Source organism: Neolamprologus brichardi, chromosome 5, assembly GCF_056152115.1.
Source record: "Neolamprologus brichardi isolate AB-2024 chromosome 5, ASM5615211v1, whole genome shotgun sequence".
Taxonomy (NCBI): domain Eukaryota; kingdom Metazoa; phylum Chordata; class Actinopteri; order Cichliformes; family Cichlidae; genus Neolamprologus; species Neolamprologus brichardi.
The window spans coordinates 18,252,342-18,269,762 of record NC_142108.1 but is presented as its reverse complement, the minus strand read 5'-3'; the positions used below and the strand labels follow the sequence as shown (position 1 = coordinate 18,269,762).

The 17,421-nt window shown below is 40.1% G+C and overlaps 1 protein-coding gene across 1 annotated transcript in view; it reads right to left on the bottom strand.

The window, feature by feature from the left end:
• megf6b (multiple EGF-like-domains 6b) overlaps positions 1 to 17,421 on the bottom strand; it is a 58,388-nt gene that overhangs the window by 11,671 nt on the left and 29,296 nt on the right. Inside the window, exons 6-17 of the mRNA XM_035916444.2 lie at positions 12,030 to 12,152; positions 9,153 to 9,278; positions 8,292 to 8,414; positions 6,699 to 6,821; positions 6,441 to 6,578; positions 4,988 to 5,110; positions 4,667 to 4,789; positions 2,568 to 2,738; positions 1,908 to 2,039; positions 1,315 to 1,443; positions 1,067 to 1,195; positions 809 to 943 (exon numbers count right to left, since the gene is read on the bottom strand). Coding sequence (XP_035772337.2) covers positions 809 to 943; positions 1,067 to 1,195; positions 1,315 to 1,443; positions 1,908 to 2,039; positions 2,568 to 2,738; positions 4,667 to 4,789; positions 4,988 to 5,110; positions 6,441 to 6,578; positions 6,699 to 6,821; positions 8,292 to 8,414; positions 9,153 to 9,278; positions 12,030 to 12,152 — 1,575 coding nt within the window. The remainder of the gene's footprint in view (positions 1 to 808; positions 944 to 1,066; positions 1,196 to 1,314; positions 1,444 to 1,907; positions 2,040 to 2,567; positions 2,739 to 4,666; positions 4,790 to 4,987; positions 5,111 to 6,440; positions 6,579 to 6,698; positions 6,822 to 8,291; positions 8,415 to 9,152; positions 9,279 to 12,029; positions 12,153 to 17,421) is intronic.

The following is a 17,421-nucleotide window of genomic DNA, read 5'->3' as shown; positions in this document are numbered from 1 at the left end:
ACATTTTTTCTATTTCCTTTGTGTCAGTTCGATACAAATAACACCAAATGTGAAAATCAGTCGAAACCTTATATCATCCACAATTTTTTTATGTATCATCTTCAAACTTCACAACAATATACTAGGCCATGGGGGACATGAGGACCTAGGTTGGTATTTGATCTTGACCTTCATTGTTAGCGCCCAAGGTCAAAGTGGACCTTGAAATTTATTTTTAGGAAAACCACACCGAGTAATGTATCATATTAAAGAGCATGGAGCAAGCTGTAAAACACACTTTTTATTTTTTGTCACAATGTCACAGTGACACCATACATTTTTTCAAAAATCACACACTGCATGAAAATATCTGAAAATCTCAAGTTTTTACAGCTTTTAAAAGCAAAAGATTTCTGCCAATTCTGCTCCAATTGTATGGGTAAAGATGATACAATACACCATTTTAGTATGTATTGCTTTAAGGTCAAAGGTCCTAGGTCAAAACTTAAGGTCACAGAAATTAGGAAAAAGCTCTAGGTTCCCCTGAATTATCTTCAAACTTTCAAGCAAAATATTAGTCATTGGGGGACATAAGCACTCTCCTTGTTTACTAAATAAACAGCATTATAAGACTTCACAATGATACAAAAAGATGAACATATTGCACTAAATTCCCATATTAACAGAATAAAACATCAAAGTTTCGGTATAGCTCTTGCCCTTCCAGTGGAAGTTGCAGTTTCTGAGTTTTGTATTTGTATAATTGTAATAAACAACAAGAATACAGATAAAGACACAAACACAACTTGTGCTTTGTGACTGTGCTCACCTTCCTTGCAGGTGTTACCACAGTAACCAGCTTTACAGACACAGGTGCCGTAGCGGCGGTGACACTCGACAGTGTTCTGCTGGTCACACTGACACTCTTCAGAACAGCCGGGTCCAAAAGTCCACTTGGGACACGCTGAAGGTGAAGATGAAGGAATCATGGATACTTGAAGTCACAGTGAAAGTAGTAGCAGGCCTGACCTTTTGTAATTTGTAGCTTGGCATGAGAAGCTGTTGACGTGTAAGCGGTGGGACTCACTGAGATGACAGAAGCGTCCGTAGAGTCCGGCATCACACAGGCACGCTCCGTAGGTGCGGTGGCACCGTCCATTATTGGCACAATTACACTTCTTGTTGCACTGCTTCCCATAGAAGCCTTTAGGACAACCTGAACCAAAAAAATACTTCTCTGTAAATGCAAGATATCTAGTGTGCCTTTAAAATAATTCAATTTTATCTTAGCAGGAAAATCTGCATTAAATGAAGACACAAAGAGAAGCGTCTCACCGTCCTGGCACAAGTCTCCACTCACACCAGGAGGACAGCGGCAGTTTCCATTGACGGGGTCACAGCTGGCACCATTTTTACACTTGCAGGAGAAGGAGCAGTTTTTGCCAAAATGTCCCTCAGCGCACGCTGTGGGGATGAAAGATAAAAAAGGATCCATTACAGCTTAAACAGTCAAGATTGACATTTTTCCACGGGTGTTTTTGTTGTGATGACCCACTCTACCCTGCCTTCCTTTCGGCCTGTGTGTGTGGCACGTCTCATCTGCAGACATTGCAGGATTGGTGTGGCTCGTTTCCCATCAGTGACACTGGCAACACCTGGGCCCAGCATGCCAGTGCGCTATAAAAGCCCTCAAAGCTCAGTTACTGTAAGATACCCGTCTTAGCTTGGTTGGTTCTTTGGTGTGCGGTTGGATTTTTTTTGCATACACCATTTCCTCACCCATGCACTCATTTACTCCATTGATCATATTAACTACACACAACAGTCTTTTAATCAGCATTTGTGTGCATCTCGCTTTTTGTCATGGCTGTGCAGCCTGGCCCGTGACAGTGTGTGGGTCAGTGTTTGTTTGTGGGCTCAGTCCTCACTCTGGTTGCAGATAATGCCCGTCCACCCGTCGGGGCAGTCGCAGCCATTTTTCCACAGATTGCATTTTCCTCCATTAGAACAGTCGTCGCACGTCAAACTGCAGTCGCCGCCGAAAGTGTCATCCAAGCACACTGAAAACACAAGGATCAAACTTTAAGTGTGCAAGTTATGCTTACCTCATTTTAATAAAAATATGTTTTTTGTGTGTTTTCCATGATATTTAACCCTTAGAAACATTTCTATTGGTACACTAACTCCAAACCACAAATGTAATAAATGAAAGCATTGCACTGGGACTGCAAGATCATACATTTAAATATTAGCAGGTGTTACTCTTCAGCTTTCAGTTACATTAAATTGCTTGTTCAGCATGTTTTTTTTGTCACGTTTGAGCGACAGAAAGCAGAACCTCTGACTTCCTGCTTCAGACTCAGAGCAGCTGCCAGACTATATAACCCTCAACATGCCTGGCATTATGGTAGTTAATTAGGATGTACGAACATTCTGGAAGCATGAAGCAAAATAATTTGCCCCCATCGTGTGATGTGTTCCTGCCATCGCTGGGTAAGTCTTTCAGACAGTTTCACAGGAGCCATATAATCAGATGCAGGTTTACTGTTAATGATAATAAATCAACAGCGGTTTGAGATGAAACTCACCAAATTTTTCCGCTATGTTACTCTCAGCCCGCAGCTCCCCTTCGTCATCTTCATAGTCGTCAAAGCGCTCCAGGGGTTGGCTGTAGTCCTGCAGCAAGGTGAGCTGGGGGCGAATGAGTGGCAGCTCAATAGAGCCTCCGCTGGACAGGGCCTCGACTGCATCTTCAAGTGCTACAGTGAGAAAAAAAATCTATTATACAAAATATACCAACATGTTTTTTATATCATTGCATTTAAATATATTGTATGTATAAAAAAAGAGATAACTATCTTCTATCTTTCATTTTTATTCATGTGGCAACTGAGTAATATTGTACATGATGACACGATCGTATGCTGTGTAAATCAAATGAAGAGGACAATAGTGATGCAGATTATTCATTGTAAGAACTGATGGCTTTTTAAAGCTACTCTGTGCAGTTTTTATTTGAAATAAATGGTCCTATTCTTGTTTGTATCCAAACAATTATCAGAAGATGATTACACTGTCGTCACAAAGGGATGGACACGGTCAGCAACAATACTCAGGTAGGCTGTGGAAATTAAAAGATGCTCATTTGGTACTGAGGAACCCAAAGTGTGCTTTCATGTTGTTGGACTCTGCCAGCTGAAAGTTGCAGCAGAAATCAAGACTCATCAAACCACGTCAAGTTTATCAAGTTGTCCAAGTGAATTGTGCCTCAGTTTCCTGTTCTTAGCTGACAAGAATGGCGGCCAGGTGTTCTTCTGAAGCTTTAAAGTTCAACGAGTTGTGCATTCACAGATATTCTTCAGTGTACTTTGGTCATAGCAAGTGGTTATTTGAGTTACTATTGCCTTCCCAACAGCTCAAAGCAGTCTGGCCATTCCCCTCTGACCTTTGGCATTCCCTACATCACCATCACAAGAAAGACAGGATATTTTCTCTTGTGTGGGAAAATCTCAGTCTGTGTCACATTCAAAGTCACTTAAATCACCTTTGTTACTCATTCTTATTTAAACTTCAGAAAATCCTCTAGAACCTGCTCAACAATCACTTTAAAAGGTGTGCCTAACAAAGTGGCCGGTGAGCATATGTTACAGACTATTTGATATTATTCAACTGACCAGAGGTTAAGATGTGCAGAATTGCTCGAGAGGAATAAAATCAGCTGCTGGTGAACTTGGACGTACACAATGCAGATGCAAAACTTTGCAAATGTTTTATGACAAAGCAAATGCATTCAGCATGTTTGTCAGGCCACAGGATTACAAAACATAGTCTCTGTTTATAGTTAACTCCACAGGGATCCATTAAGGCATATGGAAATAAATCCTTTGACAATTCCAAGTGCGCTTTAGCCAATCTGAGCGTTTACTTGGAGTGAAAGTAATGGTATGTTAAAAAAGGAAAGGAAAAGCTGGAACACATGGAAATTGGTTGGCTAGTTTCACTGATGTCAGTATCATGCTATTAGTATAATGTTATTACTTTAAAAGGTGCTACTTGTCATTGGTACAGCTACTATACCATGTGTCTGTAAAACACAATGGTGGTTCAAAGGAATTAATTCTGTCTCTGTTCTGAGACCTCGGCACACAAACAGCATGAAAAGGAAGAGCTGCGTTCTTGTGGGTTGGAAAATCACTGGTAGAAGTGCAACACTGCAGTCCATGTGAGATTTGCCAGTTGGATGCATAGAAGGCTATCAGCTGAGCCATCAGCTGATGTGGGCTGGCAGTGAGATCAGCTGATCTGCCAGGATAGCATCTGAGCTTGATTTGCTTGATTTGGTTTTCTCACACTAAACACTAAATAGGACAATGCTACTGCTGCTCTAATTTTCTGGCAATACCAGTATCCCACTGATTCTTCCAGTTTTGACATCAAATTTGAAGCTGGCTCATTAATGTTTGTTTAAATACTGCACCTATGCCAAATAAAGTTGGATATCCTTGCATCTCATTGTAGATTACACTAGTCCTAGCTTGACATTTCCATTCTTCATATCCTCTTTTTAAACTTTTTGTCAAAATGACTTACTGCACAACAAGTGTCAGTTTGCCAGGATTTTCCACTGGAATGTTTCTGGTGTGATTCCCGTTCGCCCGCGCTCTTACACATGATTGCTGATACTCACGGATGCAAGAATGCCGGTCCTCATCCAAACGGAAACCCCGGCGGCAGTAACACTGGAAGGAACCGCCGCTGTTCTGGCATGTGTGATCGCAATCACCGTTAGCGGCCAGACACTCATCTACATCTAAACAACACAGACGCACCACAGAATCAAATGCGTCAGAAGGAAAAACTGACGACGGCCACTGTTTTTGCTCACTAAAACAAAGGCAACATTGTGCGTGTCAAACCAAAACTTTCCTTTTAAATTCAGCAGGATTAAACATTGCGTCTCATGTAAATGTAAGTGCCGTCCACGCTTGGACTGAAGGTAAAACATTACCATCGCAGCTACACCCGTCTGAGTTGAGTCTGTATCCTGCAGAGCAGTAGCATTCATAACCCCCGGGGTAGTTGGTGCAGTCCTGCTCACAGCAGGAGATCTCCTCTCCACACTCATCAACATCTGCCAAGCACAACAAGCACCAAGACAAAAATTATGATCCAACTGTAGTGATATGCTTCCCTGCTCCATGAGGGAAAATTTATGAGGTAATTTAAACTGTGTGGGTTTAACAGCCAATTAAGGTTAAAATTACAAGTGAACGATGATAACAGTGAACTGAAATTGGCTCTTTTTCTTTGCAAACTATGGCTTGTATGAGCAAAGACCTGTTTTCCAAAAATACCCTTCCACCTCCTGACCACAAGGACTTTTTTCTTTTATTAGAGGACTAAAAAAATCTATTTTCGAGTTGTATAAAGTGCCTCGCTTTCTCTTTTGTTTTTTAGTTTTATTGTATGTGAACTTCTACGCCGACTGCGCCGTCGTCTCCAGTAAATGCAAAAATGACTATTTACGCTTGTCTGCAATTACAGTTATCACACACCTTCTCCACATTTTCTCTGGTGCAGCAAGCTGACTGGATTAGTTTTAATTCAGTTTAATTCACAGCATTGCCATAAATCACAAAAAGGTAAATTCACAATGCGGTTATGTTGACTGACGTCGTTTAAAAATGTGTCTCCAAAAAAAAAAAGAAAAGAAACTAAAGCTAAACAACGACCTTCATGCAGTTTGTATATTTTCTAGGATTATTCCATTAGACTTAAAGTTTAACATTACTGGTCAAAATACACAGGAAGATGAGTATTTGTTGGTTTAGGTCTCAACAGCTTAATAGATAAATGTTTAATAATAAATTAAATATATAAGTTTAATAAAACTGTTGGAATAACAAATTTAGGCCACCTGTCATTAGAACAAAAATCCCCAAACAAACAAACATTTTAGAAATCTGTCAAAAATCATGTTTAAAATTAGGCATTTTAATAATTAAACTAAAACTAAATGAATAACAAGTTCAAGGATTGACATTTATAGATGCCCAAAAAGTCCACTTTTGAAAGGTGTGGTGTAATTGATATTTGCACTTTAATTTAATAACAACATAAAAAAAATGTCTGCCAAAAACAAGAAGGACAGAACCCCTAAAACAGACGGCACAGAGACACAGACACTGTGAGCAACAAACAAAAATGAGTCACTGTGAAACTGTCAAAATCACCAAAGTGGAACTCCACAGTTTTGTAGTTTCTTTGCTGCTTTGCAAATTCTGATAAGTTGGTAAAACAGGTGTTTGTTTGTTTTTTAATAAACCAGTTACTAATAAAGGAATAAATTATAACATACACTAATAATTTCATATGCGCTCAATACATTATTGTTTATCTCCCTTAATTTTGTAAACAACTAAGTAATGTTAAGTATATGTGAGTGCATTACACTCTCTTACCAATGCAGGTTTTAAGGTCTTCATCTAGCGTGTAACCATGGTTACAGGTGCACACAGGTCCGCTGGTTGAATGCTGGCAGTGATGCGAACATCCACCGTTGCTGTTCTCACAGCTGTTCACAATTTCCATCTCAATTCCTTCGGTACACAATAAAATAACCGACGTGTGTTAATAACACGACATGTTTTATAAACAGAAATTAAAGGTGCTGCAATCCACTCGTGTAACAATATGCAGGCATGAGGATTTAAACTGACTGTAACACTGCTTTCCATCAGATCCCAGCTCATAGGCAGCGTTGCAAACACAGACGTAAGAGCCCAGAGTGTTATGGCAGCCGTGAGCACAGTTGGCCTCTTCTGTCTCACACTCATCAATATCTGGAGGAAAATGCATTGAAAAAACAGAGTGAATTATTCCATCTTCGTCAGCGCTTAAAGATTATTCCAGTTATTTTTGCACACTTTAAAGTCATTGTTGGCCAACACTGATGGTATCCAAATTCTGCTTCTTCTGCTCCTCATTTATTGGCTGTTGCACTGGAACTCCCAGAGAGCAGCCATTTGGCTTTTCTACGTTTAAAACCCGCCAACCAGCCAAATGGCTGGTACGCTTTTAGCTAATATCCTGAACTGAACTGTGAACTGCTGCTTTTGTTATGTAAATAAGGTGGTGCTGAGTCGTTAGGGTTAGGGTTAGCCTAACCCTAGGGTTAGGGTTAGCCTAACCCTAACCCACAAGGAAACTTGTGTTTCTGTTTGCCATCTTAGGGAGAAATCAACACACATGGGTGTATTTCCTTTGTTGCTGAGATATATTGATAAAAACAGTACAAAAAAAACAAACAAAAAACCACATGTGTATCTGTAGCAGTGAACACATCGCACAGTGGCATGATTGTTCTTGCATTTGTGTTTGACCTAACACATGGCTCTTTTTCCAGGGCTAGGTGTGGAGGGTTGTGTCCAAAGCAACTGTTCTTTTCTTGCCTTCTTCCCAGCCATATGAGAGTGAGCCAACTCTCTTGCAAATGTACTTCCCTTGCCAAGATATGGGAAGACATTGCAAATGTACTTGGATTTTAGGTCGCAAGCCACCCAAAACTTGATCCCAAACTTGTCAGGTTTACTTGCTATATACTGCAGGGTTAGGGTTATACTGTGGGTTTCACAGGTTTGCTGAGCAGCAGCCTAGTAAACCCCGCAAGAGGACAATTTCATTGACCTCAACAGGAAAGGAAGTTCACAGCTTTCAGCAGCTCCCCACCCCCACACACTAACAAAGAGGCAGTTGGCAGTTAGCCACCCAAAACTTGATCCCAAACTTGTCAGGGTTACTTGCTATATACTGCAGGGTTAGGGTTATACTGTGGGTTTCACAGGTTTGCTGAGCAGCAGCCTAGTAAACCCCGCAAGAGGACAATTTCATTGACCTCAACAGGAAAGGAAGTTCACAGCTTTTAGCAGCTCCCCACCCCCACACACTAACAAAGAGGCAGTTGGTAGTTAGAAAACAGCAATCATTCACACACCCCCACTCCCCCACTCCTCAAGTAACAACCTAATTTACATATGAATTGATGCTAAAAGACTAGCCAGTTTAGCTTCCACTTGGCTGACTTGGGCTTAGAAAAGCCTGGGACTTCCAGTGTTAAAGCTAATTATTTTCTTCTTCTTTTTTTTTTTACTTTTAGAGCTACATGATGTATGATGCTCGACATTGAAAACATCAGTTGATGGAGCAATTTTACCATCAGGGAACATTTTCCTTGTGAATGTATGCATATTGTTTAGCAAACTAGTTTCACTTGCCACTCAATTTACTAGTTTACTCACTACTGGTCAGTTTACCTTCACAGGTTTTCCCATCAGCAGCAAGGGTGTAGCCAACTTTACAGTCACAGTGGGCCTTGCCACCATCAGCTCGACACTCGTGCATACAGCCTCCGTTCTGATCGGCGCAGGGATCCTGTACTGTAACACAAAAAAGCTCATGCTCATACACATAAACTCACACGCTGACAGTAAAGTGAGGAAAGCTTCAAACACAGCAGAGGGGAAAACTGTAAAAACTGACTGTTTTGCATTTTAAAGCAGAGCAAGTGGAGGGGGTTTAAATCCACCCAGCACCTCCAGCTCTTTGCTCTTCATAGCTGTATGTGTGTCTGTTTAACTTGTGTAAGCCTGTCCAGCAGTTTGGATGAGAACCTTCCTGCAAAAATTAGAGGAAGCTGTTTGCAGCCAACAATTACAAAGTAAAAGCATCTAGAAGACAGCAATTTAAAATACATATATGTATAATTTTCCACCCTCTGAGAAGCGTATTTGACTTAACGGCCTCAGAGATTGGAGTGATTAAAACGAGCAAGGCCATCAAAACACAATTTGAGAAACAAAAACAACGAAGACTGCTGTGACTCATTCCAATTGAATATCTTATCCCATGAAAGACAGTCATATTCCAGCTCAGACATCCTGTAAGATAATTATAATTGGCAGCAGATGCTGAGGCAATGTGTTTTTAATGTTACGATCAAACCTGCAGGATCACACCTTCATAATCATCCAAAGTGCTCAGTTTCATTGACGTGCTTTCCTACATCATCCATCACATTATTATTCCTCTAGGGCTTTTCTTTTTTTTGCAGTGTGTCATATGAACGTGTGATTTTAGTGCTTCCTACAACAGAGTTCAGAAACATGGGCACTCACATTTACAATGCTTGCCATCCTCCGACAGCGTGTAGTTCGGTTTGCAGCGGCAGCGAAAATGAGCAACAGACTGCTGCACACAGTAGTGTTCGCATCCTCCGTTGCTAACGGCACATGAAAGGACAGCTAAAAAGGCAAGAGAAAAAAAAGATGTGATACGATAAAAGGACAACACTGAAAAAAATCCAGCATCTTTCAGAAGCTAATCAATCCACCCTGATTTGTCATGTTAGTCTTTGTGACTGATGTTTCACACCAACAGAAATCTTACATTTCTCAGAGCAGTCACACTCCTGACATTCCTACACTCAGAGAACACCTTGGAGAGCCGCTATGCTTTGAGCAATGAGAGATCTATCACAGCAGAAACGCCAAAAAACACAGAGGAACTTGAATGGCAGCGCGCCTGCGGTGGACAGCAAGCATATGGTGAAGAGGCAGAGAGCGGTGTGAGCTCAATGCTCTTCCTTGTCTGAGTCTCCCCTCTGTGTAGGAACAGATCAATCTGGATCTCCTCACAGAAAAAAAGCAAAAAAAAAAAAAACAGGTTGAAGCCCAAACAGCCCGGTGTTCTCAAAAGGCTGTTTTTCATGCTCACAGACCAGAGTCAAGACCCAACCATCCCAAACACATGTCAAACCACAGAGTGCTTTCCAGCTCAAATATTATGCAGCTTCACGCTAAGTGTGTGGGATACGTCTAACCTCTGCTGGCTGATCAAGAGCTGGATGAGATGAGCAGAGAGAGGGAGACTGACTTGTTGATTGCTATGTGTGGTCCTTTATCCTCCAGTATGTATGTTTTCATGCTGTTTGGCACATAGTTGAAACTGACATAATCGTTTACTCGCTTGTAATGGACAGTGAGATTTCAGCACCAAATGTATTTTTGAACATGGACACAATTCACAGCAATAAGCATCCCAGAAAAGCAGCATTTGCCTGGAGTCAGTCCACTTGTGAACTGTTGGCGTAATCAGTCATTTCTTAATGCAACAGCTGTCACATAAGAGCCTCTCAGGGACAGATGTGCTCTATAAGAAAATTAAATAACTACTTTACGAAGCCAAAAAACACATAATGATTTTTCCTCTGAAATTCATCCAGGACACTCTGTGTGCATTCCTGACGTAGAAGCCAGCGGCACGCTTATAGTTTTTTGTCTATTAGATGTTTTTTCTTCTAAACCACAAATATCTGATATTAGAGGAAAAATGCACAGGTACTGAGTAAACAGTGCACAGGTCATATGACAGTTGCCACACAGGCAGCAGGAATCAAGCTCAGGTGAGCGTTCGGGCAAAAGCACTATTTAATGCAGGGAAAAAATGACCTATAATAGCATTCTAACTTCCCTGCATCACTCAGTTTTTTTAAGTACTTGAAGAATATATGGATTCAGGGCTTCTTTATTTTCTCTGACTTTGTCACATCTAAATAACTTTATTTCATTTTTGCGATGCCACAAACATAAACATGAACTAGCTGCAAAGAGCAAAAAGTCCATTTAAAGGACAACTTCGATTTGATTGGTTCCATCACTTCATCCTCAGCAGTCCAAGTTTGCAGGCTTTCATATTCCCTTTTCTTTCTGAGCACTGAGGCTGTGTAACACATATAAAGAAAGGCAGTCACTTTGGTTAGCTGCTATTACAGTTTAATGCTAAATACTACTTGATGTCCGGAGGAGCTGAAGTAGATCCATACGGTCAATATCGGCAATGACGGTTACACAGTAAAATGGTAGGATGCACTTATTAGTGACTTTAAGCTATTTTATCCAGTCATGCAAGGCAAGAGCAACAAAATCATTAAAAACACTGAACTGATGCATCAGAGACAGCAGAAGCTCTGCAGGACAAATTCAAACAACTTCTATAAATAGAGCTCTTGTACACAGAAAAGCAGAGGGATGGAGCTACATCATGATACTCAGTTGTGAGAATCTGCTGCTTTTCTTTGTCCTATGTGATTATAGCCTGAATATCTTTTGGGGTTTGAGAAGTAACTGAGAAGTAAACCAGCACATTAGCCCTCTGCATCCCAGAGATACACAGAATTTAACTGTTTGTTGCCGTAGTTTGAGGTTGATGTTGCGTAGTTTGTGTGGTGGACAAACTCATCTCATTTTCAAACCAAAGCATGTAAAGGTTAACCTTACATTTTAATAGTTTTTACTGTACTGTACTTACAATGAAAATTGATTTTAAGTGGACATGAATAAATAAAGGCCCAAGAAGTTAAACAATAATAACAATGGATGCAACCATACTACAAGCTTTCTCCAGGATGGGATGTTGGGTCTGATTCTCTCACAGGAGAGCTTAAAAATGGCTTTTGTACAAGATATTCAGTTAAAGGAAAAACTTCATGAACTGACTAAATCTGGCTTCACCACCAAATGTTATTTGAACCGCACCACAATGGGGCTTTTTGTCAGAACCAAGGGGTTGTCTGAAATATAATTAATGTGGTTTAGATGATTAAGTACCCATGTCAAAAACCATATGTGGCTAAACTTCAATGAAATAATGACCAAAAGAAAAAAATAACACTCAAAGACTCAAAGAAGCTTCCAGTAGCTCAGTTCCTCCAAACCACTGTCTCATTGTTTATGTGAGTATTGAACTACATGAGGTTATATTACAAAGTGCCTTTGGACGTCTTCATATTCTGTCTCTAATGGGATTAAATAAAGACCTTCTCCATCATCATTATCGTCATGTTACTGTGTTTAAACTTTTATAAATGATGTTTTTAGACCCTTTTGCACTTTCATTGACATACATATTATGATTACAGCACATATATGGTGCTGTAATCCTACAATGCTATTTCTGTTATTCATCTGCAGCAAACCAGCAACAAAATCACTCACCGAGGCAGGTGCGGCCATCCACGTGAAGCCGGGAGCCCGGGTGACATTCGCAATAGTAGGAGCCCCTGGTGTTAATGCATCTGTGTTGGCAACCTCCATTGTGGACCTGGCATTCATCAATATCTGCATGGAAGGAGGGATGCAAGTGAAATACTGAAGAGAGCCAAAAGACAGAAATGAGTGCAATTTAAATAAACCTTCTCATTATGGGAGAAAACAAATGGTTACCAGAATAAAACCAGATGAGATGCCAAGCTGAGAGAGGAAGTTAATATGGGTTTTAGGGTAAAGATGTACCCCAGGAGGCAAGGATGAGGTGATGGATGAGAAGGGAAAGTATTTTACAAGTGTGTTGCAGCTCAAAAAAAACAAATCCCCCCATGTGGTAACAACTACTGCACATTTAGAACCAAATTGAAATTCCTGCGCTTCTTGTCAAAGCCCCTCAGGTGGAAAAACATATGGAAAGTTAAAGTGGAGGATGCAAAACATACACATTCCTCTCAGCCAAGCATGTGGATGGTAAGCAAACAAAAGAAGGCGGAAGCAGCGGTGAGAGAAACACGATCCCTCACAGTGTGACCAGATTTCTAATGAAACAAACCACATTCTTAAACACTTCTTATTTTAGGGGTCACAGACAAATAAATTGTTTGGTGTGTTTCACAGCAGACCCCCCTGTGAGTCCTGAATTATGAGGTGTGTTTGGGGTTGTGCTGGACGCTAAGTCAACCCCCAGGCTGTTGACAAATCACCCTTTTGCTTTAATATTACTAGAATCATCACAGTGGAGTTACTGGAAAGGTTGTCGACTGCAACAAGTGACGTGACACATTAAGAAGGTGAGTGTGAATGTTTTTTGGCTGCCGGATGATGCCTGTAAAAACAACCAACACATCATTAAATACTATTATTCAGCGCCAAGTTAAATGTTTGGTTGAGAAATGCGTTATTCCGAACAGTCCTGGCCTCAGGCGGCCATTCAGCAAGGAACTATTTCAAGAATTCACTGGAATTCCTTTGGAAAGAGTTTTCGGAAAGTTTCCCTAAACTAGCTGATTATTTTAATTTACTGAACGTAAATATTAGTTTAATTTCATTTATTTCACATAACTGACTGCCTCGTTTCACAGACCACACATCTGGTCTTCAAGAGACATTGTAAACAGTTAAATGTAAATAAAATCTAGAAATAACTAATCAACATTCATCATGGTGCAAACCCTCCGTCACATTAAAAATAGACACTTTCATTCTCTAGGTGAAAAGAAAAATGTGGACATTATTGCATAAATGCAGACGCTTCTATATATGGCTTTGCTTTGCAGTGACTCCCACAGTTGTTAGATGTGCCAAATAGGGTAATTTGCAAAGTTTAAAATGGCCTTTGATGTCAACATAAGCAGAATATATGCACAAACCCTTTGATGGACTGGGAAGCTGTTTAAGTTGCAAGAACTATGCATTGGGTGGATGGAAGAATAAAAATTAGATAATAAACTGAAAAAAAAACGAGATTATGGATGAGGATTAATTATTCTTCAAGTGCACTTAAACTAAAAGAAGGATCTGAATATAAACTCGTGTATACAGTGACACAATTATTGTCCTGCTACATCATTAATTTTTAAGTTAAAATGCCAGACTTATGTCTGACTTGGATTAGTAGAGGATGGATGAATGGATGGATGAACGGCGGACGGGCGGATAACAAATTTGGCGAGATTTAGGACACAGTAGTACTTGGTTAGAGGAAAAGATGATGGTTTGGGGTTAAACAGACCATTTATTTTAGGTCATCTGGTGAATTCAAGTTCAAGTTCACTTTGTGTTGTGTTTTGGTTCTCACGTACTCCTAAGGGATATCTGTAAATGCTAAACGCTTCAGTATGTTCCCCATTTACAACTACTGTGGTTTTATCAGAGCTTTTTCTTTCTTTCTTTCTTTCTTTTTTTTTTTTACCAAAAACAGCTGGCTGTTGCGTCTGAAAACGAATATTGCGGGCCAAAAAACCAAAACAGCTGTAGCTAAAAGCTGACAGAACTACAGCTTTTAATAGACCTGAGGGGATGTGCTGAGCTGGGTTATGAAACTCTGAGATTGTGTGAGCCAGTAAACCATTTCACAATAGACGTGCACAAAGTCTTTTAGTACAATATGTAAAAATATTGATCATGGCAGCTGAGATAGTACATTTTGTGGTCTGTGAAAAGATGTACGGATATCAATCTCTAAATCAAAATTTAGTCTCCATGTGCTCGTGTCACACTGTGTGATATACAGGCAGTGTGGCACCCTCACAATCCAAATCTGAGCTTCACGCAAACACTGTATTCAAGTTTCCACAGTATACACTCGTGACACGTAAATCAGAACCCAAAGTCTGTCACCCTGACGTTATAGCACACGATGGTGGAAAGCTGTGTTGTAAATTATGAAATCTCAGTGGTTATTATGATAACAAAAAAGGATAATAAAAAGAAGCATATGATTAGAATAAGGACATAAATGAATGATATGAGCATAAAGGGACTAAGATCTGCATGCTTAATGGTTCTTATGAAAACCAGCCCAAGAAGCTGAATTATAGCAATATCCTTCAGCTGAACTTATCCACTCTCCGTAATATCCCGCAACATCCTCCGTTATAGTGCCCGGAGCTGAAAAAAGGTTCTCAAGTTTCGTTTTCTTGCTCTCTGCTGCCCACTTTAGCTTCATTTTACTCAGAAAAGCTGGCAGAGCCCCTACTTTCATTTTTCCGTCCATGCTGCATGTCGTCCTCTGGTTTGGTTTTGCATGAAACGGGACCAACACTGTGGAACTCCTGTTCCTGTGCCGACTGCAGCACACAGGCAGCGGATCAACTCCAGCCTGCTTTCCACATCCAGAACATAATCCTCCTCGATCTCCAGCCAAAGCCTCAACAGCACTTGGCTTTTAAACAGGGTGTATTAATTCTATGCCTGTAGCTACCTACAGCACGGTGTTGTCTTCATGGAAAATTACTTAGGATCCATTTAGGATAGGTGATTTTTTTTTTAAAATTTGGACATTAGAACAAATATTTTTGAACAGTCTTGACTCACCACCAAGAATTACATAAGGGACCACAGGGATTATACCTCACCACAATAGTCAATAAAGCTCTTTTTTTTCATGTGCTGCTAAAAGTGAAGCATTTCTCAGAGAGAAAAATTAGCTGAACGCTGCCAGACAGAGCAGACACATTATCAGTCAGATGGATTAACTCCTCCTGCTACTGTAAACTCCCTATGTGTCCATTTAGCCCTCTGTAAAAAGAAATGTGCTTAAAGTTTTAAAAGAGAAATGCAAATTGTTGAATTTTCTGTAATATGATGGAAATGTTCATATTGTAAAATAACACAAAGGTGTGCAATTTAAATGTCGGCGCTGCTAAATAAGTAACCTTCGCATTTCTTTAAAATTGTATTCCAATATCAGCATTAGAGCTGCTGCCACTGCTTCATTTGCATTTTGGCTCAGAAAGGATCACTTACCTGCAGCCAGGTAGCCAAAGTTGTAGCCGCGGTATCCATGGTAACAGTGTGGCCTATAGCAAATCCTTCTATAGTGACTGTATGGATAGTTTGCAGCAGAAGTCAAATACACTGCTACAATGACCACCAAAATAAAAATCCAGCTTCCTGGTGACAAAGCCATGGCTTAGGTTTAATAAATCAAAAACTATTTAAAACAAAAGGGAAAAAAAAAGATTTTAGAAATGCCCAAAGATCTGTTGCAAAAGATCTACTGTCAACATTTTTGTTAAGGCTAATAAGTTTGTTTGTTGGCTGGCAATGGATGACCATGCTCCAGTAAAGACTGGTCTGAAATAACATGGTAAGTACTTCTTTTTCACTCTGTCTCCTGAATTTTCTTTCCCCCTCCCTCCCTCCATCTCCCTCTCTCTACTTCACCCTCCCAAACCTCAATGTCCATCACACCATAGATCCTCCTCTCCCTCCTTTTTCTCTTTCCCACTCTTCCCCACATTTCACTATAAGGAGCACATCCAGTACTACATTAACTACATAGATAGATTTAGAAAAGCAATCTGTATTTCACAAGCCAGGAGTGACTGATTTCTTTGCCTCATTTTGCTCACTCAGCCACTGTGTTTTCACATTTCTTCAAAGAATATTGTGTGTGTAAAAAGGATTTATGAGCGCTCATAAGTTAGGTGTTTGGAGAAGGAATGTGAATCGTCTAGAGGATGTGCTGACTGATATATTTTTCTTTTGATACTGACATGTATCAAAAAAGTCTGTCACCAAAGGAACGTCAAATTTGACGAGTGCCAGAAGTCCAATTCGGTATTTTCAATCCAAACATCTGAGAAAGGAATGCATCTCACGGTCTATTCAATAGCAGATCCATTGTGCTCTCTCATCTGATGCCAACACATACAAACACCGCAGCACGACCCCAACAGTGCTGTAAAGAAAAAGTGCAAAATCATCCTTATGATCAGCATCCCATCACCCATTGGAAGAGAAATGATACAAAGAGGCTTCTTTTATGACTTTTATAACTCCTCTTTTTAATCATTTATCCTTACTTAAAGTCTTTGTGCAAGCATCTAAGAAGTTTGCAACATTGTACATTTATGCTAAACAAATATTAGAATCACTGGGACAACGAAGCCAGCCAGAAAAGAAAATAAGCCTGATTAAGTAAGGAGTATGCATAATAAGCCCAAAGCCTGTGAAAACAACTCACCAGAGTAAAAAGGAAATATGGATCGAGTACCAGCAAAGAGAAACTTGGCAAAACCAAAGTGTTTTCCTTTAAAAATCATCTTTACAGTAAGCGCTCTGTTCTCTGGGTTAGCGTGGGCATCTAGTACCTGCTGATTTTAGTTTGGGATTATTCTGGCGTGTGCTAAGTATTACTCTTCCAGTTTGTAATGGTCCGAGCTAAAAAGTTAATTTGACATGACGGCTAACGTGTTGACACTACGGCTCAACACTCAACATGACAACTGTTACTGTTGGCTCTCTCAGCACCGTTTGTATCAGTCCTGCGGAGTCCTAACAAATAAATAAAAAGAAATTTGAGCATTTTGCTAACTGTTTAAAACGAGGTTCCCCAATGCACTAATGGGCTGGTTTACAATCCTACCCAGAGTGATTTATTCTTGAGGGCCATAGACTGTAAATAACAGATGGACATTGACACGCTGATGCCATCCACTGTTTGAACTTTGCATTTTGGCAGTCACCACCTTCTGTTAAAAAACAGACCTCATGAGTGGGTGTTGGATTTGCTGGAGAAAGAAATAATCCTGCATGCTTATATCTGGGTTATGAATAATACCCTGGTTTATTATCTATTTTTGTCTACTATAATTTATTAAATGATATCCTAGTA